Genomic DNA, 17500 nt, shown 5'->3' with positions numbered 1-17500 from the left:
TTATTTGATCCTGGGCTCTGCACTGCACTGAGTACATTCATCCTTTCGCATTCTTCCTCTGTCATGCCATCACCCTCACACTCACTATCATTTCATTCTGATCTCATTCAATCACTCTGTCGTTCGTGCTCTCCTTCCATCTCCTTCATTTTTCTCTTTCTCTCTTTTCCCCCTCCAACCTCTCTCTCTACCTCTCTCTCCAGCGATCTCTCTTTCCCTCTGCCTATCTCTCTCTCTCTCTCTCTCTCTCTCTCTCTCTCTCTCTCTCTCTCTCTCTCTCTCCCAGTGTGTTGGCAGTGTTCACCTCCTTTTTTAGCCGTGGGTGACGGAGTGCTTTTCTCTTTGTCCTTAATCCAAGTGAGAGCAGCACTCGGAAAAAATGCCTACTAAGAGTTATAGTGATGGGCTGCACACACACACACACACACACACACACACACACACACACACACACACACACACACACACACACACAAACACATCCCCACTCACACTCAAGGTGTAGATGCACAATGCGGGTAAAGGAAAAAAACAACACTGGAAAAACAAGGAGGACAGGAACACCTTGCACAATACACTGACAACAGATACACACACACACACACACACACACACACACATACACAGACATACACACAGACATACACACTTACTTTTTTCTCACTTTGTCAGGGTTTATTTTTATTTACTACCACAGTGTGAACAACGTCTTCACACCTTCACTGCCCTCTCCGTCATTCATCTGTTTTTTTCTTTCTCTTCGTGTTCATCCTTCACTTGTTCATCCTTCTCTCGTTCCTTCGTCATTTACACCCTCTATCGTTTCTTTTCTAAGGCTGTAAATTCTCATCCCTCATTCTTTTCCCTTAAAAGGATCTTTCCTCTCGTTTTTCTCTTCTTGTAAAGTATCATCCCCTGTTCTTTCCTCCTCGCCTCTTTCTTTTCTCTTCTTATAACCTATCACGCCTCTCTTCCCTCTCTTGTAAAGTAAAAGCATCGACTGTCTTTCTTTAACAATCTTAAAATATTTTAATCATCTTTCTTTTCTCTTCTTTGATACTATCATCTCTCTCTCTCTCTCTCTCTCTCTCTCTCTCTCTCTCTCTCCTCTTCCTCCAAAATAAAAGTATCATCCATCTCCTTTCCGTCCCTCGGTCCCATCATTCTGTAACCAGGTATCATCTCCAACTCTGTTCTCTTATTTGGAAAAATAATCTCTCGCTTTTCTTTTCCTTTTCACTCCTCCATGCTCCATAATCCTCACTTCTTAAGAAATCTTAATTCTTTCCCTCTCCTCCTCTGCTTCTCTCTCTCTCTCTCTCTCTCTCTCTCTCTCTCACACACACACACACACACACACACACACACACACACACACACATTCCACTTCCTCTTCTTTCCTCATCCTCAAGTTTTTGAACGTAGAATGTGGGTGAGCAATTCACGTATCCTATTACATTTCAGCAATGTGCATGCGCAGCAGAATTGCGCAGCGGTAACGTGTTTGTTACAAAACCCGAGGTTTCGATTCCCAGCTCAGGTGTAATCGATATTTTATATTTCTTCAGATTGACGAAAACTATTCAAGCTCGTGTGTTCATATTCAGGCACGGTGGCTTAGTGGTTAGCATGTTTGCCTCACACCTCCAGGCTTGGGGGTTCGATTCCCGCCTCCGCATTGTGTGTGGAGTTTGCATGTTCTCCCCGTGCCTCGGGGGTTTCCTCCGTGTACTCCGGTTTCCTCCCCCGGTCCAAAGACATGCATGGTAGGTTGATTGGCATCTCTGGAAAATTGTCCGTAGTGTGTGAGTGTGTGAGTGAATGAGTGTGTGTGTGTGCCCTGTGATGGGTTGGCACTCCGTCCAGGGTGTATCCTGCCTCGATGCCTGATGACGCCTGAGATAGGCACAGGCTCCCCGTGACCCGAGAAGTTCAGATAAGCGGTAGAAAATGAATGAATGAATGAATGAATGTATGAATGAATAATCAAGCTCATGTTACTAAGTTCAATCACGTGGACTCGATGTACACATCATCTTTTACAAGGTTTACAGTAACCTGCAGGCTCCTGAATCTGATCTGTTATCAGTCACGTGATGTCTCGGTGTGATGCTGGTCCTCTGTCTTTCTCTCTCTCTTATAATTTCAGCATCAAGGTACGATTAAACACACACACAAAATAAGAAGTAAACTTTTCATCCTTTCCTGACTGTTGAACCTAACTGTCTTCTGTGCAAAAAAAAACTGTGTGTCCCATACTCACCACTTTTATTCTCTGAGATTGGGTTTCTCTCCTTCCTGTTTTCATCAACTGAGTTACATGCTTTTTAGCAATAAATCCTGCACAATGACTCTCAAAGACTCACAAAGTCTCTCTCTCTCTCTCTCTCTCTCTCTCTCTCTCTCTCTCTCTCTCTCTCTTTCTCTCTGGCTGTCTTTCTCTCTCTCTTTTTCTCTCTGTTTCTCTTTTTCTCTCTGGCTCTCTCTCTCCACTCTCTCTCTCTTTTTCTCTCTGTCTGTCTTTCTCTCTCTCTCTTTCTCTCTCTCTGAACATTCTCTCCCTACATCACGTTCGATCAGAACGCAGACGTGGTTTGTGCTCGATGATAAACTTATCAGCGTTCCTACAGATATTATTCTCACTCCTTTATCAGCTTTGCGTTTCTTCTCGTCTTTTCTCTTATCGATCACGCCGGCAATTCCGGTGAAAAGTGCAACTAATTATCTCCCTCCTCCATCCATCAACCTCCCAACCCCCAATGCCCGACGCCCCTTCCCCTAATTTCCTCCCTAATCAATTCCCATCCATCCAATCATGTGACAGATAGTAACCCAGGGAAGGTGAAGGCATAACTGCTTTATGCTACATTCACACATAGTCTCTGGAAAGCAAGTGTTCGCTTGTGTTCTAACGAGAGTTGAAGAACTGATTTCAGTTGACGGTAACCGTTGGCAACTAGATGTGAGCGTGTCCATTTATTTGTATATATACGAACAACAAATCTCCCGCCAGAACGTTTCACTTTAGCTCATTTGAATTACTAGTTAATAGTATAAATACGGATAAACATTATTACTATGGCAACCAATATTTGGAGCACCTCCTGGCAACTTCACAGTACTGCGACTGGGGACTTGCAGAGATAAAAACACTATGTGTGAACGTAGCGTAAAAGAAAAAGCGCTGTCTGCTCAATTCTGCATACTTGAGCTGACCCATAATTAGCTAATTTAACTAAAAAGAAAATAAAGATAGTTTTTAAACATTTTAAATAAAGAACTCCGACTTCATCGTCCTTTGCGTGTTTGAGCTACGGAGTAAAATAGAAAATCCATGGGCACATTCATGAAATGTTTATTATGTTATAAACCCGAGATCTGTGTTGTGATTAAACTAGTATACTGTTTAATGTTGGTGCTGGGGGTCACGGTGGCTTAGTGGTTAGCACGTTCGCCTCACACCTACAGGGTTGGGGGTTCGATTCCCACCTCCGCCTTGTGTGTGTGGAGTTTGCATGTTCTCCCCATGCCTCGGGGGTTTCCTCCGGGTACTCCGGTTTCCTCCCCCGGTCCAAAGACATGCATGGTAGGTTGACTGGCATCTCTGGAAAATTGTCCATAGTGTGTGAGTGTGTGAGTGAATGAGAGTGTGTGTGTGCCCTGTGATGGGTTGGCACTCCCGTCCAGGGTGTATCCTGCCTCGATGCCCGATGACGCCTGAGATAGGCACAGGCTCCCCGTGACCCGAGAAGTTCGGATAAGCGGTAGAAGATGAATGAATGGATGTTGGTGCTGCGAGCAGCCATGTTCATTTGACATCACTTAGTGAACTCGAGCTTGAGGGGTTTGTCCCTAATTTCCAAGTAGGAATTACGAGTTTTTTATGAGATCAGAATTTCTGACTAATGTTAAATTGATACAGAAATTTAATCAATATTCAGATTTCAGAAATGTTTAGTTTTTGCCTAATAAACATCAGAATTGTCGATTTTTCTCTAACATCACAAACCAAAGTGGTTCGTTGCACCACTCTGAGTTGTTCCTTTCAGAAATAGCGTGTATTCCGTTTATTGTTATAGAGCATCCATGAAAACTCGTTCCTCTCGTTTTGCACTACAGGAGTTCGTTCCCTCAGCAGCATTTTAAACGTTCCTCTAATGTACCGTAAAATCTACAGCCAACTTTGACACATGGAATAAAACTCTAAATGACTCTACAAGGAGCAAGTAGCTATAAATGGCTCCTAATTGGATCCACAGTCCACCAAATAGAGTGAGGAAGTCATTATTGTACACCCTATGTAGTGCACGTGTATAGGGAGCAGGGAGCCGTGTGGGAATCGGGATTGTGGATTGCTGTTCCGGGGCCCGCAGAGACCACTGGGAAATGAGACTGCTCTTTTCCAGTTTTAGCTAGATGAAGAACTGAGTGAGTGAGAGAGCGAGATAGATAGAAGGTGGAAGGAAAAAGGGAAGGAAGATAGATGTTGTGTGGTTTTGGCCTGCATTTAATTGTACAGGTTCAGTTTACAGGCTGTTGGCAGCGTGAGCTCTCCCTCATAAGAAATGTAGCGCAGCCAATTTTACAGTAATAGCCTATCAGCGGTGGAATCGGCCAGCCTGCCAGCGACGGAATGAAATTTTTGACTGCCGCGTCGATAAATCGGCGTGGGAGTACGAGGGGTTCCGACTACGGTCTGCGAAAAATCTGAACGCAAGAAGGGAAAGGCCTGATGGTGTCCTGATGGTCCGCTGCAATACAGCATCAAAGCATCATCATAGATTCTACTGAAACACTGCAGGACTTTATTCACCACTGTAGGTGTTGATTCAACACACAGCAAAGCTACACCTACATTAACACCTGCAGTGATGAATGGAGTCCTGTAGCCTTCTGTGCAGTGGACAGTTCACACCTTCACGCATGCCCACTTCTCAGAGAGGTGACACAAGGAACAGTGCGCATTAAAATCTGCTGCATCCACCATGTTAACAAGCCACGCTCCCTAAAACACAGAGGGGGAGGGGTGGAGGAGGAGGGGTAGGGGGAGTGTAAGAGACCTGTGTGTGTGTGTCGCAGAATGATAGGAGAATTCGGTGTTCTCGCCCCATATCCCCCTGCTAATCGGCCCCACTATATTTAGACGCTAGTAGGTGAAGTTAGGGGAGAGAGAGGAGATGCGGTGAGGGATTGCACTCCTTCGCATCGATACGTCAACTGCGGATGCACCACGACGAGAGACCCGCGTATGCTCGCGTACTGAAAATGCAGACATCGTTGTAATTAAGTCGGAAGAGTCAGCTGTAGAATTAGAAGGTTAAGGCTAGAAAGGTATTCTAGAATTACTCATGTTCTAGAATTCAAACGTTAGAACCTAATGTATTTTTAGAATTGGAATATTAGAACCCAAAACGTTATCACAGACCTGCTCATATCCTAGAATTAAAATTAGAATTGCTTGTACTCTAAAATCCAAATGTCAGAACCTTAAATTATTCTAGAATTAGAGGACTATAGGCGAGAGGATGTTATTCGGCTTGTTTTCTAGAATTCAACGTTAGAACCTTGAATGTTATTGTGGGATTCGTATTGGAATGTTAGCTAAAATTATTCTAGACTCAGAAGTAAGAAGGCTAAAGAGAAAATTCTAGAACTGCTCATATTCTCCGATAAGAATGTCAGAATGTTATATCGGAATTGCTTCTATTCCAGAATTAGATCAAATCATCCAATCATCAGAATTTCATCCACTAAACCACTCTGTCCTTTCCCAGGTATAAAAGGAAATAACGGTGTGATGTAACACATCCCCTGGGTCGGAAATAAATAAAACAAATGTCACTGATAAAGTAAAAGACAATGCGACTCGGTCGTAGCACTGTTTTTAAGTGAAATAAGCCCAGGGCTGTGACGCAAAGCTCTTATTTTCAGCGCCAGTGTTCACCACTCAGTGTCACTTAATGTTTCCAAACACCTTGAGGGCAGCAGCACAGCGGGAGCCGAGCCGTTTATAATGCAGGGTTCGGACACTTGGCAAAAAGCCGACGGCCAGACGGGTTACAGAACAAAAGGGTTTTATTTCCCGGGACATAGATAATCCATGGGAGTGAAAATTTTGTAATATTTATACTTTTTAATAAAATCTGCTCAGGATAATCTCACAAGTCCTGTCAATTCAGAAAGCTCCACCTCATTCAGGTGTTCTGATTCAAATGTGTTTTGGGGGCCATGTCAGAGGGAACGGCCGAAGGTGAGTGTTTATTGATATGAACTCTGCAGCAATGACTTTTGACTAAAAAAAGTAAAATAATTTCCCCATTTATGATCCTAGGAAAACGTTTGTCAAAAATTTAAGATATTTTTGCTCACGCACTTGATAATAATGCTCACGCACTTGATTTAATGTTGCAAGATACTCGGGCCGGATTTAAATCAAGTGCGTGAGCATTATCCTAAACCAGGGTTCGTGTGCTGGACCTCATTCTGCATGTGGTCCCACTCTGCAAGTCCAAAGTCGCAAGAATCCCAGACGAACCACTGAGTAACACCACTGTCTCTTGTATTGGATTCTGCCTGACTTGTGAGTCACTATGGAGTGTTTAAGATCTCTGGGCCTCTTTATATCCTAATAAAATGCTATTAAGATGTACTGTTACATTACATTAGAACATCACTTAATGTGTACAATTTAACATCACTGAATTTCACTCGCCAGCCCAAATCTGTTTTTTTTTTACTTCTTCACAAACTGATGAACTCATTAGACTGAAAGAAAAAAACACACACACATAATGAACACATTATGGTAGGTTTCCAATGTGTGCTGCTTTTCACTCTGCTGTGCTATATAGGACATATTTTGGAAAATATTTTATAACCATAAAATCAGTCAAAATAACCCATCAACTCATATACACTTAGCGTAAGGCTGTTATTACATCAAACATTATAACAACAGTTAGAGCCTTTACGGGTGGTGTAAGGAGGTATTTTTCTAGTGAACATAAGAAAAATATGTTGGGGACACAAGCCCAGTGTCCACCTAATCTACTCAACATCCCCAGTAACTCCTTCCATCCCCATTATAACCAGAATCCTCAATGGCCCATCATCGCCAATACTCCTTGCATCTCCATCATGCCCAATTCCAATGCATCTCCAATGCTCCTGACATCCCTAATACCCCCAGTGTTCCCAATACCCCTAAAATTCCCAACATCTGGTGGGTCCCTAGCATCCCCAGTGTTCCCAGCATCCCAGGTGTTTGCAGTATCCTCAGAATTCTTAATATCCCTGGCATCTCTATCATCTTATATTCCCAGTATCCTACCATTCACAACATAGTCAGTATCCCAGTGTATCCCACAGCATCCCTAGTTTTTCCAATCCCCCAGCATCCTCCGTGTCCACCATAGTCACCAGTATCTGAACCAGTAGCCTTACGTTCCACAGCATTCACAGCTCAGTCTGCTGCCCCTAAACCCCTAGTGCCCCCAATCTTCCCTGACAACCACAGCATCCCTCACTTCCCAATCATCCACTGTATTCTCAATAAAAGCATATTCTGAGTTATTTGTATCATTTTTATTCGCTTTTCTAAGATTTGACAGATTTAACTTCTAAAAGTTACAGTCTGTAAATCGATATTTATAAAAGACCCCACCATCCCGAGTGATCCCCTGGTGCCCCAGCACCCCAACAACCCCAGCTTCCTCAGTGACCACCTAAAGGATGATTAAGGTGATCCCCTTAATAAAGAATAGAAGCCTTTATTTTTGTCCCATACACATTACAGCACACTTAAATTCATTCTTCACATATCCCAACTTTGGAGTCTGAGGTCTGAGTGCAGGATCAGACATGATATAGCACCCCTGAAGCAGTAAGGGATAACGGCCTTGCTCAAGGGCCCAACAGTGGCAGCTTTGCAGTGCAGGGGCTTGAACCCAGATCCTCCAACCAACAACACACAGCCTTAACCACTGTCCACCCCATAAATAGAACAACTAAAGAATTTTAATAGACAAACCTTTCAGTGTCATAATATTTATTGATAATATTTTTGTGATATACAGGAAAAATATAAAAATACGATGAGACGATTATATACACAATAATAGAAAAGAACAACAACCAGAAATGAGTATGAGAGAGAATGCTGATTTCAGCACCCTGGACAGCGTCACTGATGGCTCGCTCTAGCTGGAAGTGTAGTAGGGAAAGCAGAAGTTCTCTAGACTACAACACACACACACACACACACACACACACACACACACACACACACACACACACACACACACACACACACACAGGCTAATAAAACATTAAGCTGCAGTGTTTTACTCACATTAAACCTAGAAATCCATGTATTGACTGATTACGAGAAAATACAAGATGGCGAGACTTCTGGCATCTTAAGCAACTGCTCGTCTTTTATGCTTCCGAGCATACACGTAGTGTGACTTACACTTGACTTTACATCTTGCATAAAATTTGTGAGACCTTATAGACTCCCAGACTCAGTGAAACCACAATTTAGCTTGCAAAGCCAACCCAAGGTGAACTGCAGAGGACTGACGCTAATTAATGGCTTTTTACCCCACGAGAGAAATTTGGCAGCGGGAACAAAGCGGCTTTCTAAGAATAATGTATACCGGGTTTATTTTGACTCTGGGCTGTTGCTAAGAAACGCTGCGAGTGCGTTTCTGTAGTCCATCGAATGTTTGTTCAGGCATGGCAAAAAAAAGGGGGTGGGATTCTGTGCGTGAACGACTTGTGGTTGATCGTTGACCGGCCCTACAGCCTGTTCAGCAAATTCCCATTCGTCTTAGCCGATTTCTGCACTGAAGGAAAATAAATACGTGCTTTGGAACTTCAATCGTGCCGCGAACATCTAATCGCTGACGAAAGTGCTCGCGCAGCAGAACAGGACAAGAAAAGTGGGTAATAAAACATTACGCTGCATTGTTTTAATGGTGGCTCATTTGCTGCTGATCACTTCTTTTAAAACCTGTGGTTGATCATGAGGAAAATAATGAGGAATGCAAACAGAGGGATGAAGGTCTGTTTGGTTTGCTTTGAAAGTGGCTGAAATGCAGTATGTATATCACAATGCTTTGTTATGTAATGAATGGGGAAATGATGGAGACTTTATTCAGTTACCACACTGAATAAATATTTATTATTTTACAGCACGTACGAACAAACGTATTGAAGACCTTTCCTTTCCTGTGACGTTTAACTATTAGAAGAAGAATGGCACATAGAAGCCTTTATTATCACCACATATACATTACAGCACAGTGGAATTCTTTTCTTCACATACCCCAACTAAGGAGGTTGGGGTCAGAGTGCAGGGGCAGCTATGATACAGCACCCCTGGAGCAGGGAGGGCTGAGGGCCTTGCTCAGGGGCCCAACAGTGGCAGCTTGGCTGTGCTGGGCCTTAAACCCCGATCCTCCGATCAACAACCCAGAGAAAACAACCCAGAGTTTACCCAGAGATTACAAAGCATCGACACTGGAGACTCCTTCCATAAATGCTGAATGTTTTTGCGAAACATCAAGCAAAGTCATTTTTCTGGGAAAAATGCAGAAGGAACTCTGCAAGTTATAAAGACACACAATCACATAAATGATCTTAGATATTTTTGTTAAATACCAAACTATTAAATACATTTACTATAATACAGGTCCGTACACACGAGCTGTTACTATAGAAATAATACCGTTTCTGAGCATGTTGCTTAGATAGACACCAGTGATCCGCAGGCACTACTTTCACTTTCTGACCAATCAGATTTGAAAATTCAGCATCACGGCTGTTTCCCTGAGGCCGTGTATTTTTATGTTCTGATCATGAACTAATCCTAGATTCAATGTGTTTTTTTTCCATATGGTGAGAAACAACTTTTTTTTTGTCCTGGTCATTGACCAATCAGCAGGTTTCCTGGTCATCCAGTGCGCTATATGATCTACGCTCTAATAAACCGACTGGCAATTTAGCATGTGGGTCAGTGCTGCAGCATCAGGATAATTAAACACCCTGCTTTCACAGCAAAACACACAGAAGAGCTGAAACGCAGGAAGAACGGAGATGAACCCAAAGAGCGTAAGGACAGAGAAGTGCATCAGTGCTGATTTTAGTAATGCAATCTCACAATCCCAAGTCCTCCCCCCCAATAGCCCACCCGAAACAACCCCCCTTTCCCCTAGAGAAAGGTCCGCTTGACTTATGGCTCGTGAGCAAGTGCCTCTTAATGAAATGCACCGCATCCGTTCCATGCGTCCGTGAGGTCGTGTGGGGGGGGGGTGAGAGCTAGCACAGCCGCAGTGTGTGTGTGTGTGTGTGTGTGTGTGTGTGTGTGTGTGTGTGTGTGTGTGTGTGTGTGTGTGTGTGTGTGTGTGTTCAACCGCGGGGAAAGTGTAATGCGAAATTAAGATCATGTGCACTGGTTACTACAGCACTACAGATAAATCTGTCAAAGAATACACACACACACACACACACACACACACACACACACACGCACGCACACACACACACACACACACATGCAGGCACTGAGTAAAAAATAAAAATTACAAGAAACCCTGACTTTTAATACATAATATAAAGAGTGTGTTTGTGCATTAACACTGTCTCACACAAATACGCACACACACACAAACACGTGCACACACACACACACACACACAGAGTCCACAGTCTCTCTTCAACCCCCCTCTCTATACTGTGCTTCTGTGCTGCAGCAGAAATCAGCGCGCAGTCAGCTAGTATGAGCCACCGCAGTGTTACGCTATAGCACAGGAGGAGAGAGAAAAAGAGAGAGAGATTGAGAAAGAAAGAGAGAGAGAGAGAGAGACAGAAAAAGACAGAGAAAATGAGAGAGAGAGATCGAGAAAGAAAGAGAGAGAGAGAGAAAAGAGAGAGAGAGAGAGAGGGAGAGAGAGAGAGAGAGAGAGAGAGAGGGCACAGGGTTTGCTGATTGGTGATTAGTAATGCACTGGATAGATAGATAGATAGATAGATAGATAGATAGATAGATAGATAGATAGATAGATAGATAGATAGATAGATAGATAGATAGATAGATAGATAGATAAGCAAAAAAAGAGTCAGGACACAAGAGAGAGTGACAGGAGTACTAAGAATGAGAGAAAAAGACAAATAGTGACAAAGAGAGGGAGGGTGATAGAGAGAGGGACAGAGAGAGAAAGAGAGGGAGGGTGATCGAGAGAGGGACAGAGAGAGAAAGAGAGGGAGGGTGATAGAGAGAGGGACAGAGAGAGAAAGAGAGGGAGGGTGATAGAGAGAGGGACAGAGAGAGAAAGAGAGGGAGGGTGATCGAGAGAGGGACAGAGAGAGAAAGAGAGGGAGGGTGATAGAGAGAGAGAAAGAGAGGGCATGGAGGTTGTAAGTGATGATTAGTAGCGCAGTGTGTGACACTCTGTACTCGTACTTCAGTGCACTAATAAAGCACGGCACACGTCAACATCACCTTCCTCAGGACAATGAGAAGATCTGCAGCTGCTCCTGACTACTGAGTCTTCAGCACTTTAGGGAGATTGCTTGAGGACTGAATACAAAAATATATGCTTTTGGAATCCTCATTAAACTTAGAACTTCTACACACACCGTATTCATGCAATTACACTGTTACACTTTTGCTGCGGCTCTGGCTGGATGATTGACTGTTATGTTGCTTAGCAACCAGACAAACTATACTAAAAACATACTATACAGTAAAGCAACACTAAAGAGATCTGTATAAATCTAATGAGTTTGGGGGGCGGGGCTTAGTATTCATAGCGTCTCTGATGATAAGAAGAAATCCCAGCAGATTAGATCGTAGTCAATTCAGACATCATTTAAAAGGAGATTATACGTTTATAGCATTTTTTATAGCACGATCGATGCATCTTTGAATTAAAGAGTGATGACTGCCTGTGGAGGACCGTAGGATCACAATAAACAACTCAAATAAGAGTCTGCTCCGGCATCGGCACTCAGGCACCACGTTCCTAACACGGTTCATAAACGCAGTGGAGCAGAGCTGAGTGTCTGAATAAGCTGATGGTGGCTGCAGGAGTCACAGCTTGTGCTGAGTAAGCATGACGGAGACACTCGAGCTCAAACTCCTGCTGCTGCAGGCCACACAAAGCCAAAACCCACTGAACCCTCTTCCTTCATGCTCGACTGGAACGATCCGTCCGGCCCCCAAACCGAAGAAGACGCCAAGGCCATGCGGCATACCTACACTCCGTCAGATCCGCATTGTGTACACGGCGAGACGTGAGGATCCGCCATTTTAACCGATACGATTTTCACCGACAAACGACTAAAAGAATCCCACAGGAAAAATTTTATTCAGAGGTCTTTATTTCGAGACTTACAGTAAAAACGAAAGCACGGTTAGCATTAGCGTTACCAATTTCAAGACACCGCCACTTCCTCAACAGTCGGTTTCCCGAGTCGTAACTCAGACACATCTCCTCGTTCGTCCTCTCCTGGGAAAACACGTCCAAAAGCATGTCGCATATCTGTACTTCTCAACATCCTCGTGTTCTCCACATACATTGTTCTCCCAAAGGGATTTCCACAAACTCGAGCACTCTTCAACCTCACGCTTTATCTATACACCTTCAAGCAAATGGCTTCTTCATGGGTTCTCTGTACTGTATGAGAGGTTTTTTAGCCTCATAAAATGGTGGTAGAATAAGTTTTGAAAGACAAACACGTCCATTTTTCTTTACAGATCACCCAGAATGTTATATCTTAACCCAAGAATATTAAGGTTTCCAGACAGGAGACATGATGAAGCCTTCACCAAACACACTCTAACACGTATTGGTCTTATTAAAACACTTATTATACTGGCTCTTGATCTCATGCACCAAAATTTCACCAAAACGATAAAATCCTTTAAAAGTCCCAGCAGCTGTTGTTACAGTACAATGCTCACTCGAGTAACTACACTTTCTTAGTTTACTGCGATCATTCATTCATCTTTAGTAAACGCCAGGACAGCAGTGGACCGAAAGAAGGCTGGACTCGAGGCGGGAATGCGACGGGATGTGACACCAGTTCATCGCAAGGCAAAATCCGACTCATCGATCCACTTCCTGTCATTGGGAGGAATCCGGAGCACCCAGATAACGAGTACAAGGACTCAGGGAGAACAAATGGAACTCAGAGAATTATTATTTACAAAAGATCCCAGTGAAACCTTGACCAAATTCTGGAGCAAACAGTGTGAGAATTTGTGTTCTACACGTCAGAGGCATTGAAGATCCCTTTAAACAATTAAAGGCATGGGCTTTAAAAACAAACTTTTTCAACCTGATAGTAACAAATAATTCTTTGCATTCATAAACGTTTCATTTAATATTTTCATCATTCTAAGTGATACATTCGTAGCTGTCTTGAGAGTTTAGCGCAATCCTGCAGTATGCCGTCCTCTTATTGGTGGATTTTAAACCTTGAACGCGTCCATTATTTCTAAAAATGGAAGAGCTCGATATCGCCGTCGACGCCGACATCTCCAGTCATAACACAAGACAGAAGTGACCAATCAGAGTTAATACGCAAATCTAGGCCATGGATCCACCAGTTAACAACAATGTGCAGGTTTGGGGGTGGTCCTAATTTGCAAATTCATGAAATATGTTTGTTTTTTATTATATGGGTACATTGTAGGTGCTTCTGAGACTTTTTTGGGGAGCTTTTATTGGAAATTTTTGGGGTTGGGACAACATATGGTTTATTATTTATTGCAAGATATAAATATTCGTCAAGTTTTGAGTGAAATTTAAGTCATTTTTAAGATTCTTTTGTCACTTTCAGTTCTATACAGTTCTGTGAGTGTGTGACACATTTCCTTTAAACATGAGTGTGTGTGTGTGTTGACGTGTGTGTGTGTGTGTTTGTTTGTGAGAGAAAAAAAGTGTGTGTGTGTGTGAGAGAAAAGAGAGACAGAGAGAGAAAGAGAGAGAGAGAGAGAGAGAGAGAGAGAGAGAGAGAGAGAGAGAGAGAGAGAGAGAGAGAGAGAAATCTTGTAGTTTTATCTTAAAATGTAAAGGACGTATAGTTCTACACAACCAAGCCGTCTCCTAAATCTGACCACAAAAAAGGCTGGAGTGAAAGAAAGGAAGCGTCAGAGAGCAAGACAACACGAGATCGCATCAGCCGAGTGGCGAAAACGACAACGAGAAAAAAGATCACTGCAGAAAAAAATTTAATCAAGCGTGGGAAAGTGCTGGTGGGGATGGACACAAGCGCCGAGAGCCTTCGGAGAGTTAACTGTCGCACATTAACGCATGGAGAAAAAAAATTCTATTCATATTGAAAATAGTCATTTTTTGTATGTTTTGCATTTTAAGCTCATGCATTTTTAGCTTTTTTTTGTTTTGTTTTGTTTTTTTCCAAAATGGTTTCATGTCTACCGAGCTCTTTTTTCCAGCTCGGTAAAACCTACCTACAGAACCGGACAAAAAATCTGCAGCATCAAATTGACATGGTTTGAAAAGTGAAATAAGATTTTATATTAGGGATTTTTTTTGCCTTTCTCTGCTCAAGATCATCGTTGTGGCTCTGTGGTTCATTTATGTTCGTGTTTATCTATGTGATTTCTACGTAGCTTAAAGTTCTCACTGCAGCTAGAAGGTTTATACACTCCTTATACATGCTTTATACACTCATTATACACTCCTTATACACTCTTTATACGTGTTTCTCACCTAAAATGTCTAGTGTGGCGTTTTTGGACCATATGATCTACGTAGTAGAAAGTTTAACAGAGATTTCAATTCAAGGCAAAAAAATAATAAAAAATTGCACACAGCGTCCAAATCCAACGAGGGACGAGGTACATTTCATCAGCCGACTTTCATCACAAGTGTTAATTCAACACAGAGATATAATGCAGCACCGTAGGGGATAAATAAAACTACATGACTGGATGTGTGACAATTGATTATTAGCATATATCATACTGGATTCGGTAGCATAGGTTTACATAGCATAGGTTATTAGGAAACTTTTACAATTTTAGATTTATTGTTAATGAGTGAAAAGAGTGTGAGAGTGAATCCAATAATGTAGTGACTGGAGAGATTTATCTTTTAGCACTGTAAGTGCATTACAGACTGAGAGAGAGAGAGAGAGAGAGAGAGAGAGAGAGAGAGAGAGAGAGAGAGAGAGAGAGAGAGAGAGAGAGAGAGATTTGTTCATTTAAGCACTGCAGTAGTTCATGCACCAGTGCAGAATTCATTCAGTGTTCACCACTGTGTGTGTATGTGTGTGTGTGCGTGTGCGTGTGCGTGTGTGTGTGTGTGTGTGTGTGTGCGTGTGTGTGTGTGTGTTCAGACTGAACTGTACACCGCGTGTCTGCGGTGATCCGTCACTCACCCGCGCGTATTTGGATGAGTACGGGTCCTCGAATAGCGCCCAGATGCGCGGCCGCCACACGCTCCACCAGCTCTTCTTGCCGCCGTCCTCGTGCAGGCAGAGCCGCTTGAGATCCCCGTCTGCCCCGCCCCCTCCGCCGCCGGCCAGCGCCACAGCCTCGTCCTCCGGCGCGTCCGGCTCGGGCGTCTCGAAGCTATCGAGCGCCTCCTCGGCGTCGCGGTGCTGCCGGTAGTTCATCCAGCAGCACGCCTCCACGTCCGTCTCGTCGATGCCCCAGAAGGCGAGCTCCTCCTCGAAGAGCGGGCCGCACACATCGCCGGGACAGTGCAGCTTGCCGGTGCGGTAGTAATTGAGGATGAAGGCGAACGTGCTCGGGTGCCGGTCGAAGAAGAACTCGTCCGACTTGGGGTCGTAGTCGAAGTTACTGCACGCGTCGGGTTCGGTGAGCCAGGAGAGGCGCGTGCCGGGCAGCGTACGGAGCGTGCTGCGGTAAGTCTCGTGCCGCACGCCACCGCAGTTGATCACGATGCGCTCGCTGTCCGACGGGCAAGTCATGTCGGCGCTCGCGCATGCTTTAGCGCACGACTTGCTGCCACCCTTGCGCCCTCTGAAAGAGGAGACGCACACCGAGCTGAGCATAGAGGAGGAGGTGGAGGGGGCGGGGAGAGAAAGATGGGGATGGGGAGGAGCCTGAGAGAGAGAGAGAGAGAGAGAGAGAGAGAGAGAGAGAGAGAGAGAGAGAGAGAGAGAGAGAGAGAGAGAGAGAGATGCGTTAATACACAGCTGGTCCGTTTTGTTCAGACACACACCATTGCTCAGTTTTCATATTTTCAAGCACTCCTGATCCAGAGTGTGCAGAATGGTTCCATAATAAACAGCAAAACATGTTATGGACTACTGAGATATTCTCTGCTCTAACACGCAGGACCCAAGCGCTTCATCACATAACTCAATAGATAAAGAGTTGTGTTACTGATCATAAGGTCGTGAGTTCAAACCACAGCATTGCCAAGCAAACAGCTACCATTTCATCCTGTAATAAACAAGCTTAGTATTAGCTGTGGAATTTATTTAATCACACGTCAAACTCATCGGCGAGAAACAAAATCTTCGAAATCATGAAATTTGTGTTCAGTGCTACGTTACAGCGTCGCTCTCATTACCCATCCTGATGCTTGGACTCCATTGACTGAGATCTCTTCCTTGTTTGTTATATTGTAGTCACCCTTTTGTTCTGTGTGTGTGTGTGTGTGTGTGTGTGTGTGTGTGTGTGTGTGTGTGTGTGTGTGTGTGTGTGTGTGTGTTTCTGCCAGCAGCTGTATGTACAAATCCTTCATTTTAACGTGCATCTACATCCATCCTTTTAAACACGGAACAATGGCCGTCTCTGTATTAAAAGCGCTGGTGTAATCCGCCTCACATTAGTACTGTTTGCCTTGAGATGACTAAAACTTCCAACTAATTGACGAATGGATGCGACTTTCTGGCTAAACAGGTTAGCGAGAGACTCCAGTGTGCTGCATTAAAGCCTGATTTCACAGAAAGAGGGTTGTTTTACAGAGATGACCAGCCACAAACTCTGCATTCTGGGTATGTTGTAAGTCTGGTGTCTATGGGTTCGCCTCATTCAGCTCCCTTGTTCAGTAGTCAGGGCACAGGTTAGTATCCATTTGTAGTTCTATCTCTCTCTCACTCACTAAATAAATAAATAAATAAAAGCATCCCATAATGCACAAAGCATCCAAGATTAAGGGCACCTCAGTCGTGGTATTGCCGGCCCGAGACTCGAACCCACAACCTTAGGATTATGAGTCAAACTCTCTAACCGGTTTCAATGAAGAAACTCAGGTTCCTCATCACAGCTCCAACGAATTGCTCCACCATCCACATGACCACCATCGTTCCTCTGACATACCCGTGTCATCCGTCTCAATTCAATTTATATCGTATAGCGCTTTATCAATGGACATGGTCTCAAATCAGCTTTACAGAGCACAAAAAAGTTATTTATACAAAGAATGATTATTATATTAGACTTATATTTAAATTTGTTTGTATTTATCCCTAATGAACCTTTCTGAGGTGACTG

General features: G+C 43.6%; 1 protein-coding gene across 10 annotated transcripts in view; it reads right to left on the bottom strand.

Annotated features, from left to right (window-relative positions):
• kcnc3a (potassium voltage-gated channel, Shaw-related subfamily, member 3a) overlaps window positions 1-17500 on the bottom strand; it is a 97026-nt gene that overhangs the window by 63838 nt on the left and 15688 nt on the right. For all 10 annotated transcript variants that reach the window (XM_027178839.2, XM_047800872.1, XM_047800873.1 and 7 more), the window contains one exon: window positions 15412-16101. In XM_027178839.2, coding sequence (XP_027034640.1) covers window positions 15412-16050 — 639 coding nt within the window. In that variant the 5' untranslated portion in view covers window positions 16051-16101. The remainder of the gene's footprint in view (window positions 1-15411; window positions 16102-17500) is intronic.

This window comes from Tachysurus fulvidraco, chromosome 15 (genome assembly GCF_022655615.1).
Source record: "Tachysurus fulvidraco isolate hzauxx_2018 chromosome 15, HZAU_PFXX_2.0, whole genome shotgun sequence".
NCBI classification, from domain to species: Eukaryota; Metazoa; Chordata; class Actinopteri; order Siluriformes; family Bagridae; genus Tachysurus; species Tachysurus fulvidraco.
Note: the sequence above shows the minus strand (reverse complement) of the source record. Positions and strands in the feature narration are given on the sequence as shown.